This window comes from Lepisosteus oculatus, chromosome 2 (assembly GCF_040954835.1).
Source record: "Lepisosteus oculatus isolate fLepOcu1 chromosome 2, fLepOcu1.hap2, whole genome shotgun sequence".
Lineage (NCBI taxonomy): Eukaryota > Metazoa > Chordata > Actinopteri > Semionotiformes > Lepisosteidae > Lepisosteus > Lepisosteus oculatus.
Window position 1 is genome coordinate 17,657,680 of NC_090697.1, and position 14,746 is coordinate 17,672,425.

The 14,746-nt window shown below is 36.5% G+C and overlaps 1 protein-coding gene across 1 annotated transcript in view; it reads right to left on the reverse strand.

The window, feature by feature from the left end:
- Positions 1-2,795: 2,795 nt before the first annotated feature.
- The window catches only part of blk (BLK proto-oncogene, Src family tyrosine kinase), a 51,927-nt gene continuing 39,976 nt past the window's right edge, over positions 2,796-14,746 (reverse strand). Inside the window, exons 9-14 of the mRNA XM_015352286.2 lie at positions 14,119-14,271; positions 13,309-13,488; positions 12,582-12,658; positions 6,542-6,692; positions 5,828-5,959; positions 2,796-5,596 (exon numbers count right to left, since the gene is read on the reverse strand). Coding sequence (XP_015207772.1) covers positions 5,394-5,596; positions 5,828-5,959; positions 6,542-6,692; positions 12,582-12,658; positions 13,309-13,488; positions 14,119-14,271 — 896 coding nt within the window. The 3' untranslated portion in view covers positions 2,796-5,393. The remainder of the gene's footprint in view (positions 5,597-5,827; positions 5,960-6,541; positions 6,693-12,581; positions 12,659-13,308; positions 13,489-14,118; positions 14,272-14,746) is intronic.

A 14,746-nucleotide genomic window follows, 5' to 3' on the forward strand; every position in this document is an offset into this window, starting at 1 on the left:
TAAAATTGACATTAGAGTTCTGTTTTCATTTTATCTGCATCAATACCCAGATATTATTTTTGTGAATATGATGTAATTAAAAAAGGTTAAATGTTTTGTTTCAATTTCAATGTACAGCTATGTGCATTCAGCATTATAATGTCTCTGACATAAAGTATAACTCTCAAAATAACACAATTTGTAAAATAATTATTATGACAAGTACCAATTCATTCATTTTCATCCAAACCCCAATATGGATTGAAGAAAATAGCAAACACACTTCATAATTAATATACTGTACTGAGTATCAAAATAAGATTGTAATTTCTATCAACAACAAATACAATACAAATATAAATGATAAAATCTTTTTTTTGTAAAAAATGCACTGACATTTTATTGAATAAACATACATATATACAGTATATACAGTAGATATGTATATCTAGGATAATGCAATATGCTAATATTTTTCATCAAAAGAGTTCATCAGCAGTGGGTTGTGACAAATTACACAGATATAGCAGAGTTCCCTGGAGGGATCTGTAGACCAACTGGATTAGTTCAGCCTTGATCTTCAGGAGGGAAACAGTGTAGGTTGGAAGAGAACCTAAGAAAGGATTAAACCCTGCAGCCAACCTCCGCGCAGGGACTCCCACTTGAAGATCATTAAGATTTTTCAAGGGCCAGGAGACCAGCGGAGAATTTCTTTGTGGCCCCTATTTTATGTTTGAAACTAAAAAAAGTTGTTATGTCACTATGGGAGAATGTTTCTCTTTTACCTCCAAAAGATCATGTCTATTTTTTTGCGTCACTAAGCCGTTCTGTTTAATATTTTTGCAGAAGAATAAAGAGACTTGGAGCAGACACCTGGCAGATGATGTTTAGTGTAGATGAGTACAGGGTTTTGCATGCAAGTAGCAAAAGCATGAACTACTGTATAAATACAAATATGGAAAAAACCAAGATAGAAGAGGCTACATATGAGAGATACAGTAGGTGTTTTTATACTGACGTATCACTTAAATCTTCTAGGCAATATGCAGATTTTTCCTTGCTATTATCTTCCATTATGCTACTGTATATTACTGTATCTTTGCTGACTGCCCTATCTTTCTTACACCCGAAGAAAGATCCACAGCCGAAACGTTGTGTTTTCTTTCTTCTCTTTTCAGCATGGAATAAACCTATTACTTGTTCCTATATAAAGTATATATTTATATCCCTGTATCCTGTATATAAAATCCTGGAAGATTGCAATAAAGTCCCACCAATATACTTCTTCAGAATGAACAACGAAACACCAACCATAGGATGCAGGTCTAAACTATGTGGAAGTGCATTTAAAACCGAGAACAGGAGGCACTTTACACAGGGGAATGTGGGAGTCTGGAACAAGCTACCCAGCCACATTTTTGAAACCACTATTAAAAAATAGTGGTATAACATCCTTGGATCAATGAACTACTAACTACAAAATGGAAAAGCTGAGCTGAATGACCTCCTCTTGCTTGTAACTGTTCTTACTATATCTTATTTATTTATACATATAATTTAATGTATTCAGCTGGTGAAAAATAGAGAAGACAAGTTCTCTGGGAAAAGGGTTGGGAACTAGCCTGCACAAAACTTTGATTCAGCTCAAATCTCCTCATGTCTCCTACCCAATAAGATTTCTCACCTTCAGGTAAATTGAGTGCTTACGCAACAGACAAAACACCTGGATTGAACCACGGTCAGTCCTGCATAACCAATCCATCAAAATAACATCAAAAGCGTTTGTTTTTCATTCACCATTTTCCCAAATCTTTTTGCCAAGCAGGGGCTTAACTCAAGTCCCTGTTTAATATTATTGTTAAATTGGGGTTTTAAATCATCAGGGCATTGCATTCAGGAATTCAAAATCTTCCAGGGGGCTTCTTGAGGATCCCCTGTAAAACACAAACCAGGTAGCACAAGGAGAAGAAAAGGATATCAGGACGGACAACAAGGGGCATTACACAAACACAGGAGGAGTCAGGAACAGCCAGGAACAAGCTACCTAGCCATATTGTTCAAGAGGGTACCATGGGATTATTCAGGACATACACTGTACATGTAGTTTAATAATGACTTTCCTGTGGGAAAGTAAAAAATATACTCCATAGTAATTTCTACACTTTCTATTTTAACCTATTGATCAATCTAAATTTTGAAAAACGTAAACCTGAATTTAGAATATTAAATTATGTTAGAGTTAAAAAGAATATATATATAAAAATAACTTTTTACTTATTTGTTTTTCTCAGGTATGTATCCTACCCAATAAACATTCATCTTAATACATCTTTGAGCAGTTAACAATATATTGAGGACATTGTTTTAGATATTATTAGTGTACAAAATCAGAATGGTACCTACTGTACAGTATTTCAAATTGAGATGAAAACAAATTAATTTGCCTTTAAAACATAGAATATTCATGCTTTCAGCATGCAACGATTATGAGTAAAATGTTGAGAAACCATGGTTCCCTCTTCATAGCTGTAAAATGGGTATGTATCAATGTTCATGAATGTTCTTTCAGTTTTGATGGCAAATATTTTCCATTGTTCTGAGAAGTTATACAGTATATTGTAAAAACACACCATTAACTTTTTGGAGAATTCAAATTTCTCTCATAGATTCAAGAAAAAATGTGATGTGCTGTGCAAACAAAAGTCAATTGGAAAGCATTGTCAGAAATGGAAACTCAGTTGAACTGTGTAAAACAAAACGAGAAACAAGGAATGCCAAGATATTTTATATGCAGAGAACTGTTTTAAGCAAGATACTTTAAAAGAATAAAAATAATTTTATTTGGATTTTTAAAGAGCTGTATACTGCAGCATATTGGCAACTGCATTGACTTTTAAGGCTTTATCATTCCCAAGCTAAAGCAATTTTCATAAGGAAAGATATTATATTAAATTATCTATTTTCAATAAAGTTATATGCACATTTATACATTATTTCAAGTCCACATAACAAAAATAAACAGTTAACAACACAGAGAAATATTTATTTAACAGACCCATATTAGAGAAAATGTAATGTCCATAGTGGCATTAAAATTAAAATTCAGCAAAGGTTCACATGAAGTGAAAAACAAAATTCTATAATTTTTCTTTTTGTAGTCAGGAAAGTGAGCCCAAAAGCGGATATTGAAAGAGTTTTAAATAATAGTTACAGTATGAGTTCAATTTGCTATCTGTGGGGATATTCTGCAAAAGAGTATCTAAAATGCACCAACCTACTTTACAGGAACAACATATTATAGTTTCTCATGATTGCTTTAGTTTTCATTACTTTTTTATTTTTATAAAACAGCATAACAGAAAGAAAGATTATGTCTATGCCTTTAACTCAGTCTTTTAGAGAAAGAGGTTTCAGAATTCCCACAAATAAGTAAATATATTCCCACTCATCCTTTATCAGAAAGCCACTTAATTCCTGTTAAGGGTCACAGCAAATGTGAGTCTCTAAATCTCAGTGGAACCAAGAAGTGGAAGGTAGGACTACACCCCTGAAAGGACATCGATTCACTGCAGACACACACGCATGGAAAATTTAGTCACCAACCAATATAACCAGCATGTCTTTGGAAGGTGGAAACTATCACCTAGAGAAAATTCACATGCAAACAGGGGAAACACTAAACTACACACTGAAGGCACCTTAGTCCAGAATCTCAGAGCCTGCTACAGGGGTTCGGCACCAAATGTGACAGACCTAACCTTTAGTGAGTGGTGAAGTACAGTAGCACTGCAAACACCATACCACATAGTCCACACTTGTTCAGTGATGACCTAGTTCAATACAGGAATGAAAAGACGTGCAGTGTAGCCCAGTGAACAACAGGCACAAGGCAGGAAACCTCCTCAAAGGGATGCCTGTCCACTGCAGGGCACAAACACATGCTGGAAATTTAGTGACACCATTAACCTAGATAACATGGCATTGGACTATAGGAGGACACCAGAGCACCCAGAGAAAACCATGCAGCAACAAGGCGAATACACAAAATGCACAACGAAGGTACCCCAGACCAGGATCAAACCCAGGATCCAGGATCAGTGAGGCAGCAGTCCTAACCGTAACAATACTGTGCCGCCTGTAAAGAATTGTGTAGCATTAATATCCTTACAACATAACTCTCAATTGCCTCTATTAAAATGAAACTCCAAAAATAACACAAGCTCTTAATTTGAGCTATAATTTAGAATTGCAACTGAGGGATGAAATTAATCCTGAGCTTGCTTTAGAACTCCTGCCACCATTCTGTCAATTTATCACACAACATTATCAACAACACAAACAGGTCCCACAACACACAGGTTTTTTTCTTATATTTCCTACCTTCCAGAGAAGAGAGACGAGCATCTTGCACAGCTCGCATTTGCTGCTTTATTCAGAATAAGAATTAATAACTGAAACAATTATTAAAATGAACTTGATTAAAAAATACAATTTAATTACAGATCTTTTAAGATGGGAAATGAATGTGATTTTTAGCAAAATTTCAGTTCTGAGAAAATATAGGCAGGATTACTTTTCAGGTCCAGATGTGTATCTTTTGGTATTATGGAATAGTTGTAATGATACAAGAGTGCCACCTATTGATATTCTTGATTTGCCACAATTTTGTATCATATTAGAAAGACACAGAACAAATATGCAAACTAGCTAAGGTTGTTTATAAATGTTCTCCCTTCCTGTTGGTTTCTGGTTCAAACTGCAGTTTCAGATGGGAGGCAAGCAAGCGAGCAATTGTCTGTATTTTGATAACTAAAATAAAGAAAGCACAGTTCACAGATACTTAATTTAAGTTACTTCGGCATAGGAGGTTTCTTTGCTGTTTGCCAGGAAAGTTCTCAATAGGTTCAAATTTTCTGAATTTTAGATCAGGTTTCAGAAAAATAAAGCTGGGAGCAATGTTTTCCTGAAAAAAAAAATTCTCATTACGGTATATTTTTTCTTGTCAATGAACACACAAAAGTACAGTATATCCCTCAAATGTATAAGCATACGCAATGTGTATTCAGTAAGCAGTATTTACAGAAAGGGCTGTCCAAAAGCCAAAATAATGAAAAAGAAATGATAAGAAATCTGAAGAGTTCTCACAGACAGACCAAAAGATTAAATCCAAATAAAAGGAAAGTTCTTCACGTCTGGAAGGTACTAAAGCTTCCTTCATTCTGTGCTCAGAGCATTTCGAGTCAAGGTGCATATCTTGCAGTACTAGGTAAAGTCATTTTCCCCCAAAATACTTCTTTGAATAATATATTTTGAAGTCAGGTTCATGGAAAGGCACTGTATCCAAATGGCCACATGTGATTGCCAGTGATATCTTCAACTTGGTTTCAGGAAGTTAGTACTGTATATCATCATTCCTAGGGTTGCAGCTCATACTGTCTTTCTGTTGCAATGTAAAAGTCCTCAAGGGTGCACTGTAAGTATTCAAACGTAGGTCTATCTTCAGGTCTTTCCTGCCAGCATTTCAGCATAATGTCATACAGTTCCAACGGGCAATGGTCTGGGCAGGGCATTCTATAGTTCCTGTCAAGGTTCCTTATAACCTCTGGGTTGGTCATGCCTGATAAACAATAAGACATTTCAAATTATGTTAAAGTATGTGTACTAAAAGGATGGAGCATATTATAAGCAATTGTGTAAATAATGAAAATATTCTAAAAGCTATGCATTAAATACAGTTTGGACATCCACATTTGTTATTTAGTCTTAGTATTAGGAATTTGATTTTTATACCCTCTTAAGATCACACTATAATAATTGTATGTTTACAAATTTAGAATCTTAGAAATACCTGGATAAGGTATTCTCCCGTAAGTAACAATTTCAGTGAGGAGAATCCCAAAGGACCACACATCGGATTTGATGCTAAAAGTACCATAGTTGATTGCCTCAGGAGCTGTCCATTTGATGGGAAATTTAGCACCTGTAGAAGACAAAAATGGAGGACAGATTACTAAGAGGTAAACAGAATTAAGTCAAGTGACAATTAAATTATTAATAACAATCCTCGCAGGAACAAGCATTTCTTATGACATGTCTGAAGTTTGGTGACATGTTATTCTACAAGAAACCTGTATAGTAATTATAGACGATCCCTGTAAACAACTTACTACTGTAGGTCTCTGTACAGTAGGCCTCACATATCCAGGCAGTACCCATTTAATAATACTCAGCAAACTCTGCTTCAGTAGTTAGGTACTAACACATTGCTTACAGGTTGCCACTGAAATAAATTGTCCTCTTGAATTCCCACCCACATACTTTTGGCACTTCTTTGTTGTTTTTGGCTTGCTATAGGCAATCACACATGTGGTTCTACTACATACTTCATTTGTTGGTCATTTCTATGTATTCTAGAATGCCTTTGTGTTTTAAGATGCTTACTGTTCCATGGCATGCTCAGTTAATATAAGGCCCACACTACAATATCCACACACCTTTTTAAAAAACACACATTATTCACATATTATTTTATGTTCATACATAAAACATTTTATGTTCATACCTTCCTGTGCTGTGTATTCGGTCTCAATGATCCTAGCAAGACCAAAGTCTGCAATTTTGCATTTCAGCGTTTCAGAAACCAGAATGTTAGCGGCGCGGAGATCCCTGTGAATGTAGTTGTTTCTCTCTATGTATGCCATCCCTTCTGCAATCTGTGAAGAAAAAAAAGAGCTATAATTTTTTTTTAAATTTAGAATCACTACTTTTCTTTTCTAATAACCAGTTGGTGTGTATTTTGTGCCTCGGCTTCCTGTAATGATCCCCATGTCTGCACAAGGGGAAAATGAGGAAATGTAGGCAGTGCAAACTCTCCTGACCCACGTGGCTTCAATTCAATCCAATTTTATTATAAAACATCAAGTTCCACAGTCCTGTCCACTCAGCACTGGCTTGGAGGAGAGGAGTGCCCTTCGCCAACAGTCCAAGCACCAGGGAGGATGCAAGGGTTGCTGCATTTATGAGACCATCAAGATCCCTTGTGGACTCACCCTGCCCTCAGCAGGATCCAGCATTTGTTACATACTGTATTAAAGGCATCCCAGTATATAATGTTTAAAAATGTGAGATCATTTAGTTGCATTAGGTGCTAAAGAATGCACTAGGGAAACACAATATCCTTATACTTATATACTGTAGTGCTTTTCTAGACACTTTGAGTAAAGTGGTTTACAGGTAACAGGGACCCCATCCACCACCACCAATGTGCATCACCCACCTACAACAGCAGCCAAAGTGTTCCAGTACACTCTCTACACATCAGCTATCAGTGGGAGGAGAACAGTGATGAAGCCAGTTCATGGAGGGGGATTTGTAGGAGGCCATGATTGGTAAAGGCCAGGGAGAAATTTGGCCAGAACACCTCAGGTTAACATCCCTACTTTTTTCAAGAAATGTCCAGGAGGATTTTTAATAACCTTGATTTTATGTCTCATCCGAAGGACATTTTTTTACAGTGTACTGTCCCCATCACTATACTTGGGCATTTGGATCCACACAGACCACAGGGTGAGCACTCCCTACTGGCCCCACTAACACCTCTTCCAGCTGCAACCTTAGTTTTTCCCAGGAGGTCTCCCTTCCAGGTACTGACCTGGCTCACACCTGCTTAGCTTCAGTGAGTTGCTAGTTGTGAGTTGCAGGGTGATATACTGTAGCTGCTGGAACCACCTTGGGGACATAAACATATGCTGCACGGTGATAAAACTGCTGGCAATTTATTGCCCATTATTGAACTTCTTCATATTGGAAGGCTATTAAAAATGACCTCAAGTAAAGGAGCTGAATTTCATATGGTTGAAATGGTTAATGGTTGTTCATAACCTAGCCTGTGAAAGCAATGACCAGGATGGTCAGTGTATGATCTTAAATAACATTGCTGGGTAACATGCTCAATATTCCCATAACCCTTTGCATAAAGAGTGGTCTCTTGTTCTCAGATTTAAATGTCTTTGTGTAGTTTCCACTTGTGTGCCCTGGTTTGTGTTTCACACTTCATTCAAAAGAAATCTGATGAATTGGATTTGTCAGTACCTTTGAGGATTTTTAATATTTTGCAAGCTTCTCTGTTCGAGATTATAAAGGTTTGGTTTCTTCAGTCTGCCAGTAAAGGATATAATTTTTAAGTTCCAAAACATTCCTAAGCAGCAATAGCTCTTCTGTATTATGGTGACCAAAATTGTACACAATATTTTAAACGAAGTATTACTAGGACTTTTATGCAATTGTAGCGGCAATGCTTGTTAATAAGGCAGAATTAAGTGTTGCTTAATTTCCCAAATGAGGCCCCATCTCTCTCTTCATCTCTGTGGTGCAGCCACAGAGAAGCTATTCATGCAGGCTGATTTAAAGACGTTACGGACAACCACGTAACGGCCAGTGTGTCCGAGTGCAGGAACTTTCCTTTGTTCTAAGAGTCGAGAGCGGAGGTTGCCACGACTAACCAAAGGATCCACCCGAGGTTAGCATCAGCAGCAAGCCTCGTGAACAGGTCGGAACGGTGGACAGCTGAATCACTATTCAGAACTAGTGTTTCATCAGGATGAACCGGTCCTCTTCCTGACCTTATTGGACCCACAGTAACTTTTCTCCTGAGCACAACTTCGCTAGTTAAAGCCAACACTAACTAGCTAGGTCTTCAGAGAGCAGCGCCGCAGGAGTCTCCACCAAGCTGCACAGCACAGCCTGGCACGGAGCCAGAGAGTGCGGATTGCACAGCAACAAGCCTACAGCTGTTTCTTTGCTTGTGTCCGCAGGAGATCTGAATCCCCTGAGATTGGATGAGTATTCAACTTATTGCATTACAGCTCAAGAATTAAATCGTTATCCCAACCAGTTGATATCAATTTAATTCCTAAGAGGTATGTACTTGTTTTGAGTATCTAATGTAGAAGTTGTAACCAAGTTCAATTACGAAACGGTCTAAATGAATGATATACTGAAACGTATGTCCTCTTCGTATGTGTAACTCTTCGTGACTGATTGAATATATACCTTTTGTATTCTGCTAACCCTCACGATAAGATCTGTTAGGTTTACATGCATATTCTATGTATTAATAAATGTATCCTTGTGTATTAGTGTCTGTGTGTGAGCGTTGTTTGAGTTATACCAAATCATTTTGTGACTTACTGCTACAATTAATAATTGTCCCAATAAATGCCCAAATACAGAACTGGTGGCTCGTGAGACCACACTACACAATGTAAATGATGTCTCAACCAAACACATAACCCTTTGTCATAAGTACCCTCTTCTATCTAGGCTTCATTTTTTAATTTCATTTACAGTCTGTTTTTGCTACCTGCATGCAAAACATGCACTGCACTTGTCTACATTAAATGTCATCTGGCAGGTGTTTGCCCAGTCTTGAATTTTATCTCAATCTTTTAAAGATTTAATTTGCTGCATCTGTAGCATTCACTAAACCTCCTAATTTGGAAATCATCTGTAAATTTGACTAGTTTACTATAACTATACTGTAATCTAGATCGTGAATATAATGTACGTAAATTAGTGAGACAGTAGTTACACCACCCTGATTTGAGATTCCTCCTTATCTGTAAGCAATTTTCAATACAAATAACACACATGAACCAGGAAACTGCAGGACTCTCAGTCTTTACTTGTAAAGTTTTGGAATTGCTCATCAGACCTAAAATGTGGAGAATGTCATTTTAAGAGATGACTAACTTGGATTTTGAAAGGGAAGGTCTTGCTTTACTAAGAGGTTAACAAACAGGAAACAGCACATCAACATAAGGCCTGCCCTCTCTTCTTGATCTGTATCAATGATGTAGATTCTGATATAGTTAACAAACAAGTTAAAATTGTAGATGATGTAAAAATAGGGGGGTGGTAAACACAAAACTATTTTGAATTAAACAGAGACTTACACCAAACCATGGATTGTGGAGGCATATTTAATGGCAAAGTGATCTACTCTGGTAGAAGCAATATTAACTATAGAGATGACCCGGGGTATTGAAAGCTGCATGAAGCTATACACCAGATGGGTTAAGGTGTTGATGTAGATTCTTCTACGTTCTCAACAAAACATTGTGGCAAAGCAAACAGGACCTTGAATACGCAGCAAACGGTTTAGCATTTAAATCCAGGAAAGATATGCTTAAGCTTTACAATGCGCTGTTAATTCACATTACACATATTATATTACAAGCCTAGAAAGCGTTCAAAGACAAGTAGCAAGAATGATGCCTGGCTTACATTTACAATTTTAAGCAAGAGAGATAGGGTTAACCCAGGGGATTTAAGGTCACAATTTGCAAGTAAATGTGGATTCAATTAAGATGTAAAATAGGAAACGCTTCTTTACAAAAATTGTTGTGGATAGCTGGAGTAGGCTTCTTAGCCAGGCGGTTGAGATCCAAACTCAGGTCACTTTATGATGTTTTAGTTTACCTTAGCTGAAATGACCCCAATGGGATTAATACAGTAGTTTCCTTTCAAGTACAACTTTACTTACGCTTTTATAATTTTTTAATCCTGTAACTTTAAAGGTACATGTTTTTTTTTTAATCTACAGGTTTAGAACAGATAAACTAAAACTCGTTCAGTACTCAGAAACAAATCAATAAAATAAAGAGAGCTGATACAAATGCTGCCATGAAAATTAGGCTGAGAAACAGCCTAATGCTTCTCTTAGTCAAAGAAGTTAACCATGACGTTATAGTACATAAGCGATCTCTAATAATGTGATAAAACTTGTAGAAGTAGACTTTTAATGGGAATATGTATTTTTAAGTACTTAACTTTGTACTTACATTTCTTCTTGCAGTGTCTGTTACCCAGACAGTTTAGGGGAAAACTAAGGTGTTGCAGCATCTATGATGTGGTTTTTAACAGGATGTATACAGTTTCAGGAAATGAACTTCAAACTGCTGTTACACTAAAATGTGTCTGTATTTAATAGCATGGAAAATGGAAGAAAATACATCACATCCTGTCCGGATGTTAATAAGTGATAGAGGGTGAGGTTTAAGAGCTGAGGCTCATATGTGACTGACCACAACCCTTATCATTGCTACCACTTTCTATGTTTAGACATGAAAATGGGTACCATCAGCAGACGTTCTAAATGGTCTTAGAATAATTACACCTTTCAGAAAAAAAGATCTGAGCTAAATTACACTAGTTACATATTAGAGTCTTGGGATCCAGTGCTGTATTCCCTTGCTCCAATGGTGAACTGATTATTTTGCTAAGGATCCTGCCCCTTGTCATTTTTCTTACTTCTTTACTTTCAATATAAAACAGCTTTAAACAAGGTACAGATACATAAAAGACACCTCATACAGTAAATGCATGGTCATTTGAGGGTTGAAGATCAATGTTTAATGCCCATCTATGCAGGAGAATGCCTTTTCTAGTTAATTTAGCATAAAGGACCTCATACGAAAGGCAGACTTTCAATTCACTTGTATATTAAGTTGAAACCCTATATGTTGAATATCAAAGTGATAGTTCAGTGAAACTCTACGTGTGAAGGTGAATTTGTTTCTCTGTTACTATATTGATTTATAAGTTCGCACCTCAGCCAAGCCATTGAAAAGTGCAACAGTTTTGGACTTGCTTGCTTTCTACTTTAAGAAGGAGAGGGTTGAATAGCGGGTTTGCACAGTAAAAAGTTGTATTTATTAAAATTAATAATATGCATTACTTAAATTATAGGTGTAATTAAAGTTTTTACCTACGTACTAACAGAGAATGTTCTGGTTCTGTGCTCTAACTGAATGCAAGTAATTCCAAAATTCTTTAAAGGCTATTTCTATTTTGAATACTTTTCATTAATTACAGCTCAACCTCTTTTTCTTAATTGTCAACTTAACTTGGTGTGTTATCAGCACAATAGCAGCAAATGAAGTGGTGAATCTAATGTCATGTAGAAAGTTTAAATTCTGAGTGCAGAAACTCAGACACTACAGGCTTTAATGATCATTGAATTAATTATTACTGTATGTACTGAAAACACATAACAATAACAATATGATCCTCTGTAAGGGCTGAAGTGGTGAGCAGTATCTACAGTATGTGCAAGCCAGAAAGGACCAAGCATTATATGCTAAGAATTAGAAAAATGAATACAATACACATTATCATTTGACTGTGTGGGCACAACTAAAGAAAGCTTCGAAGCTAAACACTGTGATTTTTACTTTTTTTTACTCTTCACCATAGAATTCACCTTCGTTTTTCCCATAACCTTTGTTACGCGAATGGGTAAATCTATGCAGTAGTTTAAAGTAATAAACTTACGAAAATTAAATTACAGTCCAACTCGGTACATTGACAAAAAACTGGACAGCTGATTCAGGCAATTTAATCCTTCACTATCAAAGCGATGTGTAAGTGGTTTTGCAGTGTCTCACTTTATCAGCTGTAGGATACAGTATCATACAATGCCATCTAAAGGAAAAGCAGTTATAAGTCAAAGGTCTGTGCCTTATTTTCATTGTTCTCCTAAATGGATCCTGCATGTCCAAGAAAGACTAGTTCATGTCCAAAAGGTACAAGGATCCACTAACCTGTGCCGACATGTCTATGAGTTTGGGAAGTTGCACCCGGTTTCCTTCCTCTGTTTTTAAGAAGTCAAGTAGACTACCTTGACACAGAAAATTGAAAAAACACAAAGTACATTTACAAACACATAATAATAACAATAACAACACATGTGTTAATTTTAATTATTTCGACTGATTGTTTTAACCAATCTGGCTTCACCAAAGTTGGGACAGCCTGGTTTGATTTTCTGCTCACAGAAAGTGGCAAGCTCCTTCAGTAACTGAAATCAGCTGTCTCCAGAGCCGGGTCTGGTAATTACCATTAGTCAGCCTGAATCGCAGATTTCTAAAGACCCATAGCACCTGTTACATATCGATCAATTAGATAAAGTTGTGCACTTAAAGTAACATGCTCCTTGAGTGATGGACCATATCCAGCTTTGTATTCCAAATCTTCTCTGCATTATGGCATTTCACAGATTTTTCAATTGATGGATTTGCAAACACTGCTAGATTTGAGCTTTCCATAACTAACATTTCTAAGTAATGGTACTTGAAATAAAACTGCGGGCTAAAAAAAGGCTGGCTTATTAGCATTAATCATTTTTACCAGACCTAGCTTTTAAGCCTGATACATTTTGATAGAAAAAAATAAACTCTTTTTCACTGAATGATTCAGTTTTGCTGCAACACTCTGAAAAAGACTGTTTGAGTAATATCCTGTTAGTCTTCCACAAGGAGAATTTCCTACCATTCACCATGTACTCTGTGACAATTAAGATGGGCTCCTTTGTGACAACAGCATACAGACGGACCAGCTTATCATGCTGGAGCTCCTTCATCAAGTTGGCCTCTTCCAGAAAAGCTTCAGGAGCCATGCTGCCTTCCTTCAGCGTCTTGATGGCCACTTTCTGGTTGTTCTTGTAGTACCCTGCATGGATAATTCAGAACCCACTGTTACAATGGTTAGGCTAAAGAGTATTTCTTCCTTTTTTCTCTTTTAGACTGAAGCATTTAAAAGAAAACGACGGAATGGTTCATTAAAATCTATGTGCATATATATGAAATTCATCACTAATTACTAGTAATTCACGATTAATAAAAAAACAAAAAGATGACAGGGTTTACCTCCATATGCTGTTAATGTTACTGATCATTTTCAAGGGGTAACTGCAATGAAATGTACTAGATATCTTTGTCAAGCGTTTAGAGGAACATGGTGTCATCACTACTCTGCGAGGGCTCCACCTCCGGCCCCCTTACATTCACCAAAGTGAAAGGTTTTACAGTACAGTTCTGAATATTTTGAGCAGCCACATTCATCAAAGATTGGATTTCCTGAATTTATTCCAGTTATTTATTCCAGTTTTAGCTATTTTTTTAAGATCCTGCACCTAAAGAGCATAGTGCTTCTGAATTGGAATCATATTACATAATTTAACTTACAGTACTTTCCAAGTTAAAATGCATGATACAGTACATTACATTTTTTATAATTGTCTTTCAAAATGTAATCGGGTAGAAATTAGTACCCAGAGACCCAGAGAGAGAGACTGCTCACCCATCCACACTTCTCCAAACTGCCCTGCACCCAGTTTCTTCACCATCTTGAGGGTCTCCCGGGGAATCTCCCATTCATCCTGTCCCCAAGGCCTCTGAGGTGTGACAGATTTGCATGGCGCAGTCAGGCGCTGACACAGACCATCTGCTGTTTCTGAAAATGGCACAACAGACCAACGACAGGTCGCATCATTATTACTCTTTGAAGAAAGTAGCTTCAATACATATTTCTCTACTACTTATAAAAGCATAAACTTCAGGCACTGCAAATACAGTATGGTATACTATAGAATACATACTTTAAGGTGTATGCATTCAATCAATACAAAGTCAATATAATCATTTCTAAATGTAATTTATGCTTTTGTTTCTTCATTTGTGTTAAATTTTCCTCAATTCATTTTACAAATGCACTGGCAACCAAAACTATCTTGGGGCTTTGTAAATCTAACTGAAAGCCTGCATTTATTAATACAGCTGACACAAAACAGAAGAAAGAAGCTAAAATATTGTGGAAATAAAGACAAAAATATCTGAAGTGAGAATCTATGTAAATCATGCAGGTTGCAAACTGCTCTCATATCATTTTCTGTTTCTATTTTTTTTTTTCATTTGAAACTAATTATTTT